General features: G+C 33.9%; 1 protein-coding gene across 1 annotated transcript in view; it reads left to right on the forward strand.

Moving 5' to 3' along the window:
* Positions 1–16,085: 16,085 nt before the first annotated feature.
* The window catches only part of LOC144997416 (uncharacterized), a 3,528-nt gene continuing 1,934 nt past the window's right edge, over positions 16,086–17,679 (forward strand). Inside the window, exons 1-2 of the mRNA XM_078957322.1 lie at positions 16,086–17,103; positions 17,243–17,679. The exon at positions 17,243–17,679 is cut by the window's right edge and continues 484 nt beyond it. Of these exons, the coding sequence (XP_078813448.1) occupies positions 16,180–17,103; positions 17,243–17,679 (1,361 nt within the window). The 5' untranslated portion in view covers positions 16,086–16,179. The remainder of the gene's footprint in view (positions 17,104–17,242) is intronic.

Genomic DNA, 17,679 nt, shown 5'->3' on the forward strand with positions numbered 1-17,679 from the left:
CAATAACAAGTCTTAAAGTTAAGATTGTGACAATGAGTGAAAAGTATTAAAGGTTTATAATATTCATCAAATGTGGAAAGTTGTGATGTCTTGAATAAGACAAAGACCAACTTAGACCAAAATTATGAAGTGTTTTGTTTTGATAAAAGCTACACTAACTCTTGAATGTTTGTTTGTCAAGAAATGTTTATTGATAAAAGAATCTTATATGTCAAGGAGTCAGTGGGAGCCTTAATGGTCTTGAAAGGTTTCAAGAACAAGTCAAATAAACCTTATTGATCATCACTAGCAAATGAGTTGAGGATTACAACCTATCGTGTTGACATTATTTTGTTTCTGTGCTATTTCCAATTGAGTTAATTATGTATGTGAGCTCTATGAGTTCTCATTTTGAACGCATAAAAGGCAAGGCACCTTGATCAATGAAAGGTACATTGATAGGAAAAAGGTGAGATGCTTAACTACTTGGAAGACGTGGTGGGCAGCTGTGCTACCATAAGGTAAGAAATCAAGATTAAGAAAGTTCGGTCCATATGAGTTTGAATTTGTCGTAAACTTTGGTTTTAACAAATTCACATGGATAGAAACACATACACCGTTTAAATCTAAGTGTCATAAGATTTCCTTCTTCATGAAAATGATTGTGAGGAAATGCTTTCACTAAGAAAGATTTTAAGAAGATAGTGATTGTAAAATTGCATTCTCGAATTCGATCATGGTTACAGTATCCCTTTCCATAATTTGAATTGTGAGGTTTGGCAATTAGTCTTAATTGTTTAGACACACATATGAACTATCGAAGGCAAAGGTGTACAAGTTCAAGAAGCCTTGATAAAAGATTATCAAAGCATTAAGTATTAGAAACATGGACTTAAGAAATTCAATAGGTATTGTTTTTCTGAAAGTTAAGATGTTTATGAATACATGTCGGAGCTAGTGGGAGCATAAGTGTTATGTTTTATAGTAATCATCATAATAGTGGGAGCATAAAAGTTATGATTGTATGATTATTATGGAAAGTATTGCAAGTTGGCAATATTAATTATAGAAAAACAAGAGTTATACCTTGCAAAATCGTAAGGGTTGTAAAGTTGTTTTGCTTTAATTAAGGGAGAGAATATTATGCTTCATTTCAAATCTAAAGGCTTAGGTTGAGAAATGTTAATAATTTTAGTCAAAGGTACATAGTGTGTTCTTAAAATTTCGATTATGATTACGGAATTCCTTTTCACAATTCGAATTTTGAGAACATAGCAAATAAAACATTGTGCATCGTGTCCCATTCGCTTCGGGTATAGGATCGATTGAAAATGCTTTAATGTTTGACCATTCTAAGATTTTCAAAATGTCTAGCACATTTAGAGGGAAAAAGGACTAGAATAGGTTTTGACTAAAATAATTAAACAACTATCAAAGGACAATCCAAAGTTCGATGAGGATTGGTTGCTTGTAAGTAGTTGGAAGCATGGTATTGAATGGACCATATCGACATTATTATGAATAGATAAGATTCTATTAAGAATAAGTTGTCATATGGAAAATAGGGAAGCGTGTCCATATTGGGAATTGAATATTGAAAATCTATGTCTAGATTGGAAACTTTTATGCAAAAGGATGTTCAAAGGAATGTACTTTGAGTGAGAGACATCATATCTAAGGAATTGTCTTGTAACAATCTCCGATAGAAGATTTTGTAACATCATTAGCAATAGTCTTTGTGACTTTGGTGCAGTGACATTACGAAAGAATCATTGCATAGAATGTTAGAATCTAGCATATTCTATAAGTAGCAAGAATTTTGATATTCTTTCACTTATGAAAAAGGATTCGGAGTTGTGAAATGAGAATGATTGGAAATGTGTTCAATGTGATCTATTTCAAAAAGTAAGAACCATAGGTGAACATTGTGTGCATGCTAGGAGCATGGGATAAGTGTTGTAATTCAAGTAAGAAGTTGATTACCCGAAACGACAAATAATGAGTAATCGATATGGTGATAAATAAAAGGAGTTTTATTTATACTCAAAGGGTTGAGGCCATATGGGATTAGTATTATTCTTGTGTTTCACTTTGCATGTTTTGACTTCCAGAATAATTGAGTTTATTAAGAATAATCGAATTATTCAAACGGGCCACAATCATTCATATGTTGGAAGTAGATATGAATGAAGACTGTCGTGAATTGGTGTGTGGATTGTCTAAAAGAGTATTAGACATAAGCAAATGTTTGCTGCATCATTCATGAGTGCTTATGAATATGAATTTCAGCATTGGATTAAACCCACGTTCACTTGGATCACTCCATGAATTGTATCACGAGTGATTGGTGAGACGATAATATCTTATATTCTTGAAACCGAGATGTGTGAGTTGTATCTTGCTAATCGGTTGCACATTGATAATATGTAAACGCACTAGTAACTTTGTGTTATAAAACATATCGTTGTGTGTGATTTGGTTAGTGAGTGCAAGAAAGCATTGTATCAAAGTTTATCCGTTCCTTTTATCCAAGGTAGGATAAAAGCGATTTCTTTTGGGCCCCTCGATGGTTTAGTGATGACAAACATAAATGCTCGGTCGGGCTAGGGCTAATTTGATTTGTTCAATTAGTCTGTCGTCATAAATCAGAAATCGAGAAGTAGTACAAAGAGAATGATTAGAAATCATATCTCATATGATATCTAGAATGGAGGAATATATGATCCCTTATCTTAAGGAAATGCGTATCTGATAGGATCAGAGTTGACAGCGGCTTTGGAAAGCTATGATTGCAGATCAGGATCTGAAGCCATACGCATAATAGTTATTAGACTTATCCAAGTGGGAGACTGTTGGATTAGTGTCTAAGTCCATAACTATTTTGGTATGTACTTGACCCGATGGTGCATGGTCCTTTTGGGTTGCCTTCACCAAAGCAACTTGATAGGATGAATTATGGAGAGAAAGGATTAAATATGATTTATTAATGTATTATGAGAATAATATATTAAAGGAGAAATCATATTGTTTAATTAATATTAGTCAATAATTAATTGGTAATTAGTTTTGTGACTAAAAGAGATTAATTAAACTTAAGGGACTGGAATTTTAATTATAAGATAATTATAATTTGGGCCATGGATTGCCTTATATCAAGGGTTGGACGAATTCTATGGGGAAGCCCATAAGGAAATCATCCAAGGGCTTGATTAAAAGGAGTCTATGGGTTGCTTAGGGCTTAAGCATCCAAATTAGGGTTTCCTTGTTAGATAACCCTAATAGCCCAACTATATAAAGACCCCTTAAGGCTCAAAAACGTGGCTAAGCTTCTTGTTAGGGTTTCACACGTTTTTAGGCAGCCTCCAACCTCTCTCCTCTTCATCATCTTGCTTATGGTGTTTGTGAACCATTAGAGGAGTGACACTTGTGACTCTAAGCATTCCAAAGTCAAATCAAGGAGATTTGGGATTGTTATTGCTACATAACAATCAAGGTAATATTATAAACTCATTCTTAGTTAATATGATTACTTGCATGCTAGAATTAGGGTTTATAGTCTTAGATTCAAAGCATGTACAATAGAGAAACCTAGATCCAAGCATTAGGGTTTGTATGAGCACATAGGATGTCTTATGACCAAAAACCATCAGAAAGTATTTGAACAAAGAGTGACAAAGAAATTAGCCGACTGTCAATATCATTGATATTCATGATGTAATAATTTTGGGAAAATTGACCTTGTAGTAGGTCTCACATCATATCCATAGTAGAAAAGTTTTTGACAGCATAAAGGCCTAACTAAAAGTACTTACAGTACAAAGATAGTTACATAGAAAAGTGATATATAGGACATAGACATGAAAACAATTCCTTAAAACAAGGAAGGAAAGTAAAGCATCTCCTACTGGTGACGGTCATCCTTATGGTGAACTCTTAGTTCAGCCAGTTGATGTTCCATATCAAGCAGGTGTCTTTTGTACACCCTCTGGCGTACTCGGAGCTCTTTGACTTAGGCTCGAGTTTCAGCTAGTGCTTGCAGCAGGGTCTCATGGTCTCTCTCAGATCTCTCACGAGTTTTTTCAAGGCAATTAGTGCGGAGGGTATGCATTCCTGCATTGGCATCAACCTCTGCGATAGGATGGAGAGCCGTCCTGCCCTGAATTTCATTTCGAGCAACTCTATGGATCAAGATTGGCAGAACTCTGTCTGTTGAGCCCCCTTCGCCTAAGTTGTAGAAGCTTCGGTCTCCATTAAACGACATAGGTTGATATTGTTCTTCGCTCCATGTTTCCAAGCATTCTACCCAAAGGGGCTTCGGGCCATGAAAAGCCGGACGAGGGTTAGGATTCGGAATGGGAGCTTCTGGGGGTAGGTTCCCAACCTCGAGCTCGGAGTTAGCACCATCCGAAAAGCCTTCAACATGGTGATCATTCAAAGGGATTGGATGATTGTCCTCTGGTTCTTCTCCAAACCATCCAGCATTGCCTTCGTTCGGAAGGTACTGGTCGCCATGGGGATGGAGTCCAACCATGTTATCTACGCGAGGATTGGGGTAAAGAAATAATTATTAGACGTACTAACTAGATAATTATAAGATAATCTTCATTAGTTACTTCACTATTTGTAAAGTGCATACCGGTTATATGTAATCAAAACATGATAGGCCTTCAAATAAGTGACCTTAACTCCAAATTCAAAAGAAATAGGTGTAAAGAAAAAATTCACAGATTCTAAGTCTATGACATCCTAGTTACATATAACCTTAGTGTATCCACTTAGCAACTATTGACCTAATAATGAAGATCTTTTTAGTTCTCAACTAAGTAATTATAGTAACACAGGGTACTCCTAATGTCTTCGTTAGTGTTGGTAAGTTTTTAGACTTGTTGCCATATCACAACCATTCTTGGGCATATGCTAATCACTCCTCGGGCCAACATAGTTGATCATGCTATGCCACTCCCAGGAATGACCATACATCCCTGAGCTTACTTGTGATATTCAACAATCGTAATACTTTTGTTCTTGTCATTGTGACACCGATTTTAGTATGAATGCAAGTATGTATACTTAGTTAAATATTTTATTATTTAAAAAGTATAAACTCTTAGTCAGAGTATTTTAATCCCATTGTATTTATAGTTTGTATATCTTTTATGGGTTGATATACTCAATTCACTATAAACAATGCTCCGATACCAATCTGTCACACCCCAAAACCAAAAACGGCGGAAACGTTCTGTGGCGGAGGACGTCATGTAAAGTATCACAATAGTGCAAAGTAGTAAACAAGCAACAACATCACCCATTGCATTAATAGTAGAATTTTAATACATGTGCGTTCTTTCTTATAATAAAACACCATAACAAATAATCAAAATAAAAGACGAATCTTGACTGCTTCGTCTTCTCAAAACCTGGTCATCGTACCTGTCTACTGGTGACCTGAGAATACAAGTTATTTTGAAAGCGTAAATCAACATTTAAGCTGGTGAGTTCATAAGTATTTAATGTCAATTTTTGTATAAATTTGAATGTAATTGATTGTAGATGTTTGAAAACTCCTAGAAAATCCCATATTTCCTACCAGTATAAAAATAGCCTTCTACCATGACCCGACTGTTTTGAATGTTTACCTCTAAAAATCCAATATTTGTTCATAAGTGTATGGTAGTTTAAAAGTTCCAAAATTGTAATGCAATAGTATTTTGCATGCCTAGAATAGTAAATTTTTGTATGTATAAAACCACTAAGGCATTTGATAACCCCGTAAATCAACGTGTTCTTAATACTCCATGTGATTTTTATAACCATGCTATTGACATAGGCTGCCTGTAACAACGTTCTTCAGGCGTTGGAATGTTATGACATTTGTCACCCCAGACCTGCCGGTCTAACTGTAGCTAACAGTTTAGGTGCGGGATTGTCAATCCCGTATATATCTATACACAAGTATCACGCTCTCCCTACAAGAGATTATGTTATATAATACAGGACTTTAACGACATACTTGAAAGTACGTGAAGTTGAATGTCTCACAAAGCTTTGTATCAAATAGATTTATGTATGAAAAAGTCCATTTGTTCTTGTATATGAAAGTATTTCCTTGATATAGTACTTATAGTATGTAAAATCTCATGATTTCCCTGTAAACTATACCTATTAGAGTTTTTCCAAAAGTGTGTTTTGTTTGTATGGTAAACCCTAGTGTAGTGTCGACTTTGTACGTAAAGTATAACATTTGTAATAACATCATTGAACATTTATACTCAAAATATAAATAAAGTGTTTGATATTTATACAACAACATGTTTCATTTAAAAATGGACAAAGTATTATTGTGATATGTTGCATGAGAATGTTTTCTTATGATAGTTATACATCACATATGATTGATTATAACGAAAAGTATAGCAAAATATTTATGTTATTCACACGAGGATAATCGTGTGTTTACTTGTATTCCCCCCTTAAAAGTGTATAAAAGCATTTACAAAGCATTTGAAAACGTAGTTATAGGGGTATGAACTCACTTGATAAGTGGTGAATCGAGCAGCGTATCGCTTCCAAAAAGGATCGTTATTGATGTAACCACGAGTCTTGGGTGAAGAAACGAGCTTCACACGGGCAGTACTTCGACTGGAAAGAAGTTAGTTTCTCAGGAGATTCAGAGCATTGGGACTCACGTCGTGTATGAGAGGTGTTACCGGGGCTTCAGGGTGGTTTAGAATGGTTTAATAGCGTGTAGAAATAGGAGAAAGGATGGAAATGAGTAGCCAAACTTGGAAGGCTACGATTTCTATTTATAGGAAAGATTTTGAATCTCACGTCGTGAGTTTTCATAACTCACGTCGTGAGTTTGGTCCTGCTTCGCTCATGGCATGCGTCACTCATCAACTTGCTCTGGAAGGGTCATTCAGACTGTTCACATCGTGAGTTTTAAGGTTCACGTCGTGAGTCTTATACGTAGAATTGACTTCTGCATTCTAGGCCTGAAAAGTGGTGATTTGACTCCTCACATCCTGAGAAATGATGCTCACATCATGTGTTCAATTAAATTAGGGTTTCTGACACGCGTCCTGCTCTCAGCCAGCTGTATCTTCGGAAGGCCATAACTTTTGCATACGAGCTCCATTTCCGACGTTCTTTATATCCACGCAAAGGTGGAGACATTCTCTACAACTTTCATTAAGATAATCAAGGCTAAAAAGTAGTCTATCTTAAACTCACTTTTTACACTAAACTACGCTTTGTCGGTTTTGTCGCGTATCTTTGATTGGTCACAACTTCTTCGTTATAACTCGGATCTTTGTGTTCTTTATATTTTTGGAAATCTAGTTACGATCTCTATCACTTTATTTATCCCAATCAAGGTTATTGAAAAATTTATTTTTGACCTAAATTTTGTTGGTGTGACACCTTCCATAAGAAGATGATATTCCACGATTCGATCGAGGACCTAGAGATCATGCTTCACTTCCTCCACCTCCTCCTATTGTTCTACCTAACCCACAAGCTCAAAGGCTTGAAAAGTTCAAGCACACTCAAGCCTTGTTGGCAATAAAAGATGAAGATGGAAAGTCAGTGTGTGCCCACGTCTTAGAGATGAAGTTACACATTGATAAGTTAAGAATGTTGGGAGTCGTTGTCTGTGAGGAGCTGGCTATTGACTGGGTTCTTCAGTTGCTTCCTGAATCATATAGTGAGTTCGTAAGAGAGTACTATATGATAGACCACGACGTGACCCTCATCGATCTCACCTATTTTCTTATTGCTGCTGAATCAACGATGATTTGGCGCACTAGAAAAGCAAAGTTGATTGGTGGATCTGCCTTCCAGACCTCTATGGATATAGGTAATGGCAATGAAAGGCATGTCATGGTCGACAAGTTTGATCATAAGAGAAAGAAAAAGTCTGAAGTAGTTCCATGTGCTATTCCAAAAGAGTCAATTTGCTTTTATTGCCAAGAGAAGGGGCAGCAGAGACGAAGCTGCCCAGTTTACCTGAGAGATCTAAGAGATGAGAGAGTCAAGATGTTTGGCTCTACTTAAGGTAAAATCCACTATCTAACTCCATTAAGTTCCTATTCATTGATTCTTAATACATAATGTGATAAGATTACATTTGAATGTTTTGCAGGAATAGAGAAACGAGAGGAAGCTTGATGGAAGATCAAGATGAACCTGATCACGAAGAAATGGATCACGATCGTGTGGATTCGAAGATCAAATTTTGAGCTTAGAAAGTTATGATAGATTTGTTAGGAATATTTGATTACATAGTTTTTCAGTTGATTTTGCATTGTAAGGACATGTTTTCCGTTGCTTTTATGAATAAAATAAAATTTTTATTTGTCTTATTTATATATATCCTTGCAATGAAATCGTTGTAAAAAATTGATGTTTGTGTATTTCTATAAATGGATGTGATTCTTAGTTATGTTATTTATGGTAGTGTCAAAATTTTCTAATTAAGGAAAGATTCCGATCACCCAAGTTTCAATTGGACAAAAACATGGAATCATATAATTTGTATTGTGTGATGTATAGAAATCTTGGTACTTAGGAAATTAAGACTAATTCCTTGATCACACAAGTAAGTGAGTCAAGTGAAGGACTAAAGGACTAGAACACAGTTTTGTGCACTAGTCAAGTCCACCACAAATAACAATAAGACTATTTGTCATAATTTACTAAAAGTATAGTAAATGTGGTTATACTTACAAGATTAAGTGTAATTCTGAATCATTGAAAAGTTTCAATGAATGACAGAACGAATAAGAAGAATCATTTAGGCAGAAAGATAAAAGTTTCTCCAATCTAAGAAGAAGGGAGAGTACTTTTGTATAAGTTTTATGATCGTATTAATGATTAAGAACCATATCACAATTGATCCTCTAAGGACATCTTAGTGCACTAATTTGGCTAAGAAAAGGAATCGGGAATTGTTGTATTGGTTAAGTCAATAAGATGTATCGTACTTCGTTCCGAAATCAAGTCTTATAGTTATACTCCAAGATTATGACTTGAGTGAGATAATCTTAAGTAGGAATGTTCTTACATTTGCATATTTTGGTAATTTGTGATGTCTTGAATAAGACAAAGACCAACTAGTACCAAATTGCGTGTAGTTTTGTCTTGATATAGACACACACTAACTCTTGGATATTTGTTTTTGTCAACAAATGTTTCTTGATAAGAGAATATAATATGTCAAGAGGTCAGTGGGAGTCTAAAGATCTTGAAAGGTTTCAAGAAAAAATCAAGAAGTAAACCGATTAAACACTAGCACATGACTTGAGGTTTGTAACCTATTTTGTTGACGTATTCTTGTTTCTGTGCCAATCCAGTTGAGTTGATTATGCATATGAGTTCTACGAGTTCTCAATAGGATGCATAAAGGAAAACACCTTGTTCAATGAGAGTACATTAACTGGAATAGGTGAGTTGTCAAATAAAATGGAAGCAATGGTAGGACCTTTGATGGCAAACAATCAAGTAATGAACAAGTTCTATCCATAAGAGTTTGGATTTGTCACAAACATTATCTTATGATTATGGTTATGAGAAATTTGCATGGATAGGAACACATGCACCATAAAATCTAAGTGTCATAAGGTTTCTCTCCTTCATGAAAATTATTGTGAGGAAACACTTTTACTAAGAGAGATTTTAAGGAGATAGCGATTATGTAAATTGCATTCTCAAATTTGATTATGATTACGACATCCCTGTTCATAGTTCGAATTGTGAGATTTGGCAATTGGTCTGAACATTTGGGACTTAGTTCTAAATTAATTTAGACACATGTGAGTTGTTTGAAGAAAGGTGTATGCGTTTGAGAAGCTTAGATAAAGGCTTATCGAAGCACATCGTATTGGAAATATATATGAACTTTGAAAGTCAATAAGTATCGTCTTCTAAAAGTCCAATTGTTTTCTGAATACGTGTCAAAGCTAGTGGGAGTATAAATGTTATGCTGGAATGGATATAATCATCATGTTAGTGGGAGCATGATTATTATTGCATGTTGGCAATATTAATTATAGAAAAACAAAAGTTTCACTTTGCAAAGTGGCAGGGGTTGAAAAGTTGTTTTTGCTATAATTAAGGGAGAGAATGTTATACTTCGTTTCCAATCTAAAAGATTAGATCGATATATTTTAATTGAATTTAGTCAAAGTAATATTTATTAATTGCATTCTCAAAGTTCAATTATGATTACGACATCCCTCTTTATAATTCGAATTTTGAGAACACGACAAATAGAAATATTATGGCAAGAAGGGAATAGAACCAGATTTGACTAAAATAATAAAATTGTCAAGGGCAATCTAAGGTTCGCCGGATTGGTCGCTTGTGAATAGTTGGAATTATAGTCATGGATGGACCATATTGACATTATTACGAATAGATAAGATTCTTTTTAGAATGAGTTATCATATGGAAAATATGGAAATGTTTCCATATTGGGAGTTGGATATCGAGAATCTATATCTAGATTAGAAGCTTTTATGCAAGAAGAATGTTCAAAGGAATGTACTTTGAATGTGAGACTTCACATCTATGGAATTATCTTGTAACAATCTCCAATAGAGCACTTTGTAATTTCATTGGCAAAGTCTTGGTGACTTTGACGCTGTGATATTACGAAAGGACCGTTGCATAAAATGTCATCTAACATATTCTAGTAGTGGCGAGAATTTTATACTCTTATACTAATGGATTAGGAATTGTGAAATGAGAATCATTGGAAATGTGTTCATTTGATCTATTTCACAAAGTAAGGGCCATAGGTAAACATAGTGTGCATGCTAAGAGCACGGGACAACTGTTGTTATTATTCAAGTAAGTTGTTGATTACCCAAAACAACAAATAATGAGTAATCAATATGGTGATTAAATAAAATGTTTTATTTATTATTAAAGGTTTGGGACCATATAGGATTAGTATTATTCTTGTGTTTCACTTTGCATGTTTTGACTTCCCGAATAATAAGATTATTCAAACCCTCCACAGTCGCTCATTCTTTGGAAGTAGGTATGAAAGAAGACTGTCATGAATCTGACTGTAGATTGTCCAAAGTATTTTAGACATAAAAAAAGTTTGTTGCAGGGTTCATGAGTGTGGCTATAAGATTAGAGTATTGGATTAAACCCACGCTCACTTGAATCGCTTCATGGATTTTATCTCGTGAGATTGGTGAGATGATAATATCTTATATTCTTGAAACCGAGATGTGTAAGTTGTATCTTGTGAGTCGGTTACACATTCATAATATGTAAACGCACCAGTAACTTGGTGTTCTAAAACATATTGTTGTGCGTGATTCGGTGAGTGAGTACAAACCAACATTGAGTCGAATTTTATCCGTTCCTTTTACCCAAATGGGATAAAAGCGATATCTATGGGCCCCTTTATGATTTAGTGATGACACCCTAAGCGCTTGGCCAAGCGGGGACTAAGTTGATGTGTTCAATTGTAGTCTATTGTCAGTCGTCATAAATCGCAAATCGGGAAACAACAAATAGACTGAGAGAATGATTTCAATCCATGTCTCACGTCTATACGATATCTAGAATGGAGGAATATATGATCCCTTATCTAAAGGACACGCTTCTGATAAGATCAGAGTTGACAAAGGCTTTTGAAAGCTACGATTGCTAACCCTAGATAAGCACATACATGGATGGACATGCCCAACCCGTTATAAATGAGACTATATACGTACAGAACATTTGACAAAACACATTAAGTAGCCAAACACAATTATGTTTTGATCTTTTTTTAGGGGTATGTTGTATTAAACTAGTTGTTTTTTTTGTTGAATTTATTAATTGTTTTAGTGAAATTATTAGTTGTTTTTGGTGAAATTAGTAATTTTTTTTATGAGAAATTAGTTCTTGAGTTGTTATTATATTGATTACTTGTTTAAATATTGACATGTTAGGGTAAAATTGAGTCCTTTAAGAGACCAAGATCCAATGAATCAAGTGTTGAAGGATCGTCCAAAAGACAATGCTCCAATTCTAATCAATCATTCCCTTTGGTTTCTAATGCTCCATATCCACAAGGACCACAATCACAAAGTCTACAACCTACAACTACCCAATTAGAAGTATTGATTTGAAGTTGAAATTTTTAAAAGGTTGTGGATATGCAAATTATAGAATTCGAGGACCGATTTAATGAAATAACCACCAATTACTAGAATACATGGGGGCTTTGAGTCCTTGTGATTCATTTGCTAACTTTGACAAAACAAAGTTGTTGAAGTTGAGTGAGTCGTTGTATAAGAGTGATTTTAATGATTTAGAGAGGATGTAACTTGATGATGAACTTGAGATATATTGTCACTATTTACATAAAGAAGTCCTCGTGATTCATTTCCGACCTTTTTCATTTGATGGTGGAAACATGAAAACATCGTTCTTATCCTATGATTTATAGGTTGTAAAAGTAAGTTTTGGTTTTACCCATCCTGATCGCAATAGTGGAAAAATGTTTTTCCATGACGAAGCTTTTGAATACAGACTCGCATAACAAAATAAGTAATGATTTTTTGAACGGTGTCTTGATTTGTAATGCTAAAAAAGAAGCTTTTATAAAGGTTAAGATCGAAGATGTAGTGAATCGTTTTTAAAAAAATGTAAATGTAGATGTAAAATTTAAAATTTATGTTCGATAACCACTAGTTTGTTATTTTTAATGCACTCATTTTTTTTTGTAATACTGCTGCTATAAATTCCTACATCCGTCCGTGTCATGTGGAGTTGTTGCCCCTTAGGAAGGTGATACTCTTGGTCATTGCTTTAAGAATAACTTTGTTGTTATTATTGGTGTCTACAAACCTGCTGTCTAAATTTTTTGACAATATCACCCTTGGTGTACATACATTAATTGTTGGTAATATCGAAGCTGTCTACAATCTTCGTAGCCATTAATAGATGCAACAACTCCTGTCTAGTTTATTAAAACCCAAAATGCCATGGTTACAATCTTCGTAGCCATTAATAGATGCAACCAAGGTTGTCAAGATCGGGATCCTACCTAGGATCGATTTTGGGTTTGCAAGATCGGGATCGTAAGATCGGGATCGAGATCCTAAGATCCCACAAAATAGAATATAATTTTAATTTATAATATTTAATCATAAAAACTATTTCAAACATTTAGTTTTTCATTCAAAAGTAATAAAAACTTCAAAATATTAGTCATAAGTCACAATAAAAAATGATAAATGATAGATTGGTAAAGGATAAAAGGCATAAAGTGGTAAAAAAAATTCATTTGCAAAAAAAAAAAAAAAAAAAAAAAAAAAAAAAAAAAAAATTCAAAGGAAGGTAGGATCGGATCGGATCTCGATCCTACGATCCTACCTACGATCTTACGATCTTACCTGCGATCCTACCCCAAATACGATCCTTTTACGATCCGGATCGTTTTTCATACCTAGGATTGTAGGATCGTACGATCCTACGATCAGGATCGCGATTTTCACAACTATGGATGCAACAACTCTTGTCTAGTTTCTTAAAGCCCAAAATGCCATGTTGGAGATCCGGGGGAACAAAAAATATTGTCTAGATCATTAAGCCTTATGTTGATGTATGGTTTGCGGTTTTATTGTTTTTTTCCTTTTGTTTTTATAATTTTCCAGCTTGTTTTTATTTTTTAATAAAATTTCTATTGCCGTTAGAAAAACCAAAGTGATAATTATACCGTGGATCTAAACCATGACTCTTCCGCCGGTGTTGGTCATTGAACCAACTTACCAACCCCTTGAACTATGACAATTTTAATGGCATTTTAGTGAATACGAAGCCGGAGATGAGACATTTTATAAAAAGAAAATTTGGCAAATGACCAAAAAGTAGTATAACTTTGATAAAAATGACCATAAAAATGAAGATTTCAGAAAATAACCACAGGTTCCGTAGAGGGGGTTCTGCAGAACCATAAACATCTCTGCGGAATGTGAACACCTCTGCAGATCTTGGTTTTTTTCATTTTTTTTTTGTTTATTAATATTTTTTTAATCACATAAGATATTATGTGATTATTATGTAAAAAAAGTGTTTTCGTTTTTTTTATTTTTCTTATTTAATTACCCGTTTATAAAAGTTGTGTGTTTAATAAAAATTATACAAATATTTTATGTTTTTTTTTATAAAATTACACACACTGGTATTATGAATAATAAACATATTTTAAATAGGTTACGAAACATAATTTAGAAAACATAAACATACAACCATGATAATAAACATATTTTGAAATAAACTTCATTGTAGGCTCTGTAGATCCTCTACAGCTCTGCATAATCTTTGTTTTTTTTTTTTTTTTCTTTTCGTTTTTTTGCGTTCGTTTTCGTTTATTAATATAATTTTTTTTTAAATACACTAATACCCTATGTGATTATTATATAAAAAATTCTACAAAAAAATGTTATAAATTATGAAATGTTTTATGTAATACGTTTGCATCTGAGGAACCGAAACACCTCTGTGGATCTTGAATTTTTTTAATTTTTAATTTTTAGTTGTTTTGTTTATTCGTTTTTTCTATTTTTTTTGTTTTCATTTATTAATATTAGTTTTTTTAATACACTAATACCTTATGTTTTATGTAAAAAATTTGACAAAAAAAGGTTAAAAATAATGAACTTATATTTAATATCAGTCCACAGAACTGTTTGAGAATCCACAAAACTTTTATCAGTGTATCAATGTATACATCTGTGGATCAATGTACACCTCTGCGGATCTGTGTACACCTCTACGGATCTGTTTACACCTCTTAATCTCACAAACTCACAAAAACCCACTAAAATACGTCTATAACTTCTATAACTGATCCGTAGAGGTGTACATAGATCCGCAAAGGTGAACACTGATCCATAGATGTGTACATTGATGCGCTGATAACAGTTTTGTAGATTTCCAAACAGTTATGTGGACTGATATTAAACATAAGTTCATTATTTTTAACATTTTTTTGTCAATTTTTTTACGTAAAACATAAGGTATTAGTGTATTAAAAAAAACTAATATTAATAAACGAAAACAAAAAATAGAAAAAACGAAAAAACGAAAAAATTAAAAATTAAAAAACTCAAGATCCGCAGAGGTATTTCGGTTCCTCAGACGCAAACGTATTACATAAAACATTTCATTATTTATAAATTTTTTTTTGTTGAATTTTTTACATAATAATCACATAGGGTATTAGTGTATTTTAAAAAAAATTATATTAATAAACGAAAATGAACGGAAAAAAAATGAAAAAAACATTAAAAAATCAAAAAACAAAGATTCCGCAGAACTATAGGGAATCCGTAGAGACTTTAATGAAGGTTATTTCAAAGTATGTTTATTATGAAGGTTGTATTTTATGTTTTCTAAAGTATATTTTGTAACCTACTTAAAATATGTTTATTATTCAGAACACCGGTGTGTATAATTTTATAAAAAACATAGAATATTTGTATAATTCTTATTAAAGACACAACTTTTATAAACGAGTAATTAAATAAGACAAGGAAAAACGAAAACAAAGATTTTTAAATAATAATCACATAATACCTTATGTGATTAAAAAAATATTAATAAACGAAAAAAAAACGACAAATGAAAAAAAAAAAAAAAAAACCAATATCTGTAGAGGTGTTCACATTCCGCAGAGAAGTTTATGGTTCCACAGAACCCCTCTGCGGAACATATGATCATTTCCTGAAATCTTCATTTTTATGATATTTTTTTCAAACTCACTCTACTTTTTACTTTTTGAGCATTTGCCGAATTTATCCTGCCGAATTTACCCTTTTATAAATGCATCACAATTTGATAATCTTAAAGCACATGGGAATAATTAATAACGTTAGGTAAGGCACGTGCTAGTTCTGTTATACTCATTTTGCAACTACGCAATTCATCAACATTAAATGAATCATCAGTTATGTAAGGAGAGAGAGGTCGACTAAGATCTTAAGTTTTAGATATTTCTAAGAAGTGCCTGCAAGCTGGCAATTCATTATTTTAATAAGACTGAACATGGATTAGGCAAGGAGAGAGTTGACTAAGACCTTATGTTTTATATATTCTCATGGAGCAATAAACGCAATATCTTCTCAAACACATCTACTTTTATTCTTTGAAACTTTTACTCTTGTTTCCTATTTTTGATCAATCATCAAAAAGATGCCGATTCTAAAAGGGTTCGAACACCTTAGAATGAAACTAGATGCTATAAAAAAAGCAACTAACGAATTTGCAATAGATAATCATATCGGCGGAGGAGGATTTGGACCGGTGTTCAAGGGAGAACTCATTTCCGACGAGAAGACGACAAAGACAGTGGCTGTAAAATGTTTAAACCGCAAGTTTGGCCAAGGAGATCCTGAGTTTTTGAAGGAGATCATTATGCTTTCAGCTTATAAGCATGAAAATATTATCTCCCTCTTAGGCTATTGTGAAGAGAAAGATGAGAAGATCCTAGTCTACGAATATGCATCTAAGAAAAGTCTCGACAAACATCTTACCAGCCACGAGTTAACGTGGGTCAAACGCCTTAAAATATGCATCGGAGCAGCTCGTGGAGTGGCATATATTCATAATCCTGCTGGAGGTCATCAAAGACTACTGCATCGCGATATCAAGAGTTCCAACATTTTAATAGATGAAAATTGGAACGCCAAGATCGCAGATTTTGGTTTAGCCAAAATCGCTCCAGCCAACCAGCAAAACTCTTTTATTATCACCAATAATAATAATGTTGTAGGTACGGTAGGGTATACTGATCCTCAATACATGGAGAGGGGAATACTAACAAAGGAATCCGATATTTACTCGTTTGGTGTTGTTTTGTTTGAGGTTTTGTGCGGGAGGGTATGTATTATTAACATTAATGATACATCTACTCCATTTTTGACTCATATAGTAAGATACCATCATAGACGAAAGAAGCTAAAGGAACTTGTTTGTCGTAACATAAAGGATGAAATACATCCCAGTTCTTACAAGATCTTTTCAGAAATTGCCTATCAATGTTTGCACGGAGAGTACGATTTACGTCCATCTATAGAGCAGATCGTGAGAGAACTTGAAACAAGCCTTGAATATCAAGTAAGTTGACTTTTCTTTTTCAATTAATGATATTTGTTTTAACAATCCTTATTACCCTATACTCTTGGAGTGAGACCCCCTAAAGATGCTCTAACTATCATTGCGAGGAAATATTAACTTTCTTTTCCAAATTGTATAGTCAGTCGCAGACACAAATTCGTCCTTAGTGAAAGAGTTTGGACACCTCAGAATTGGACTTGATATCATAAAGCATGCCACAAACAACTTTGGTGATGACCACTTTATAGCGGAAGGTGGATCTGCAGGGAATTTATACAGAGGAGAATTCAAACACTCTAAGGGACAAGTCATGTGTGCTGTAAAGCGCTTGGATTGTACCATAGCCGATACAGATCTTTTGTTTTGGAGAGAGATCATGTTGCTGACAAGTTATAAACATCAAAATATTGTCTCTCTTAGAGGATTTTGTGACGAGAGTAAGGAAAAGATCATTGTGTACGACTATGCAATTCATCAGCGCCTTGATGTTCTTCTACTTGATCCCAAATTCACTTGGATTCAACGTCTCAAGGCATGTCTTGGGGCTGCATGTGGCTTGGAGTACCTTCATGATCA

This window comes from Lactuca saligna, chromosome 5 (assembly GCF_052625555.1).
Source record: "Lactuca saligna cultivar CGN05327 chromosome 5, ASM5262555v1, whole genome shotgun sequence".
In the NCBI taxonomy this organism is placed as follows: Eukaryota; Viridiplantae; Streptophyta; class Magnoliopsida; order Asterales; family Asteraceae; genus Lactuca; species Lactuca saligna.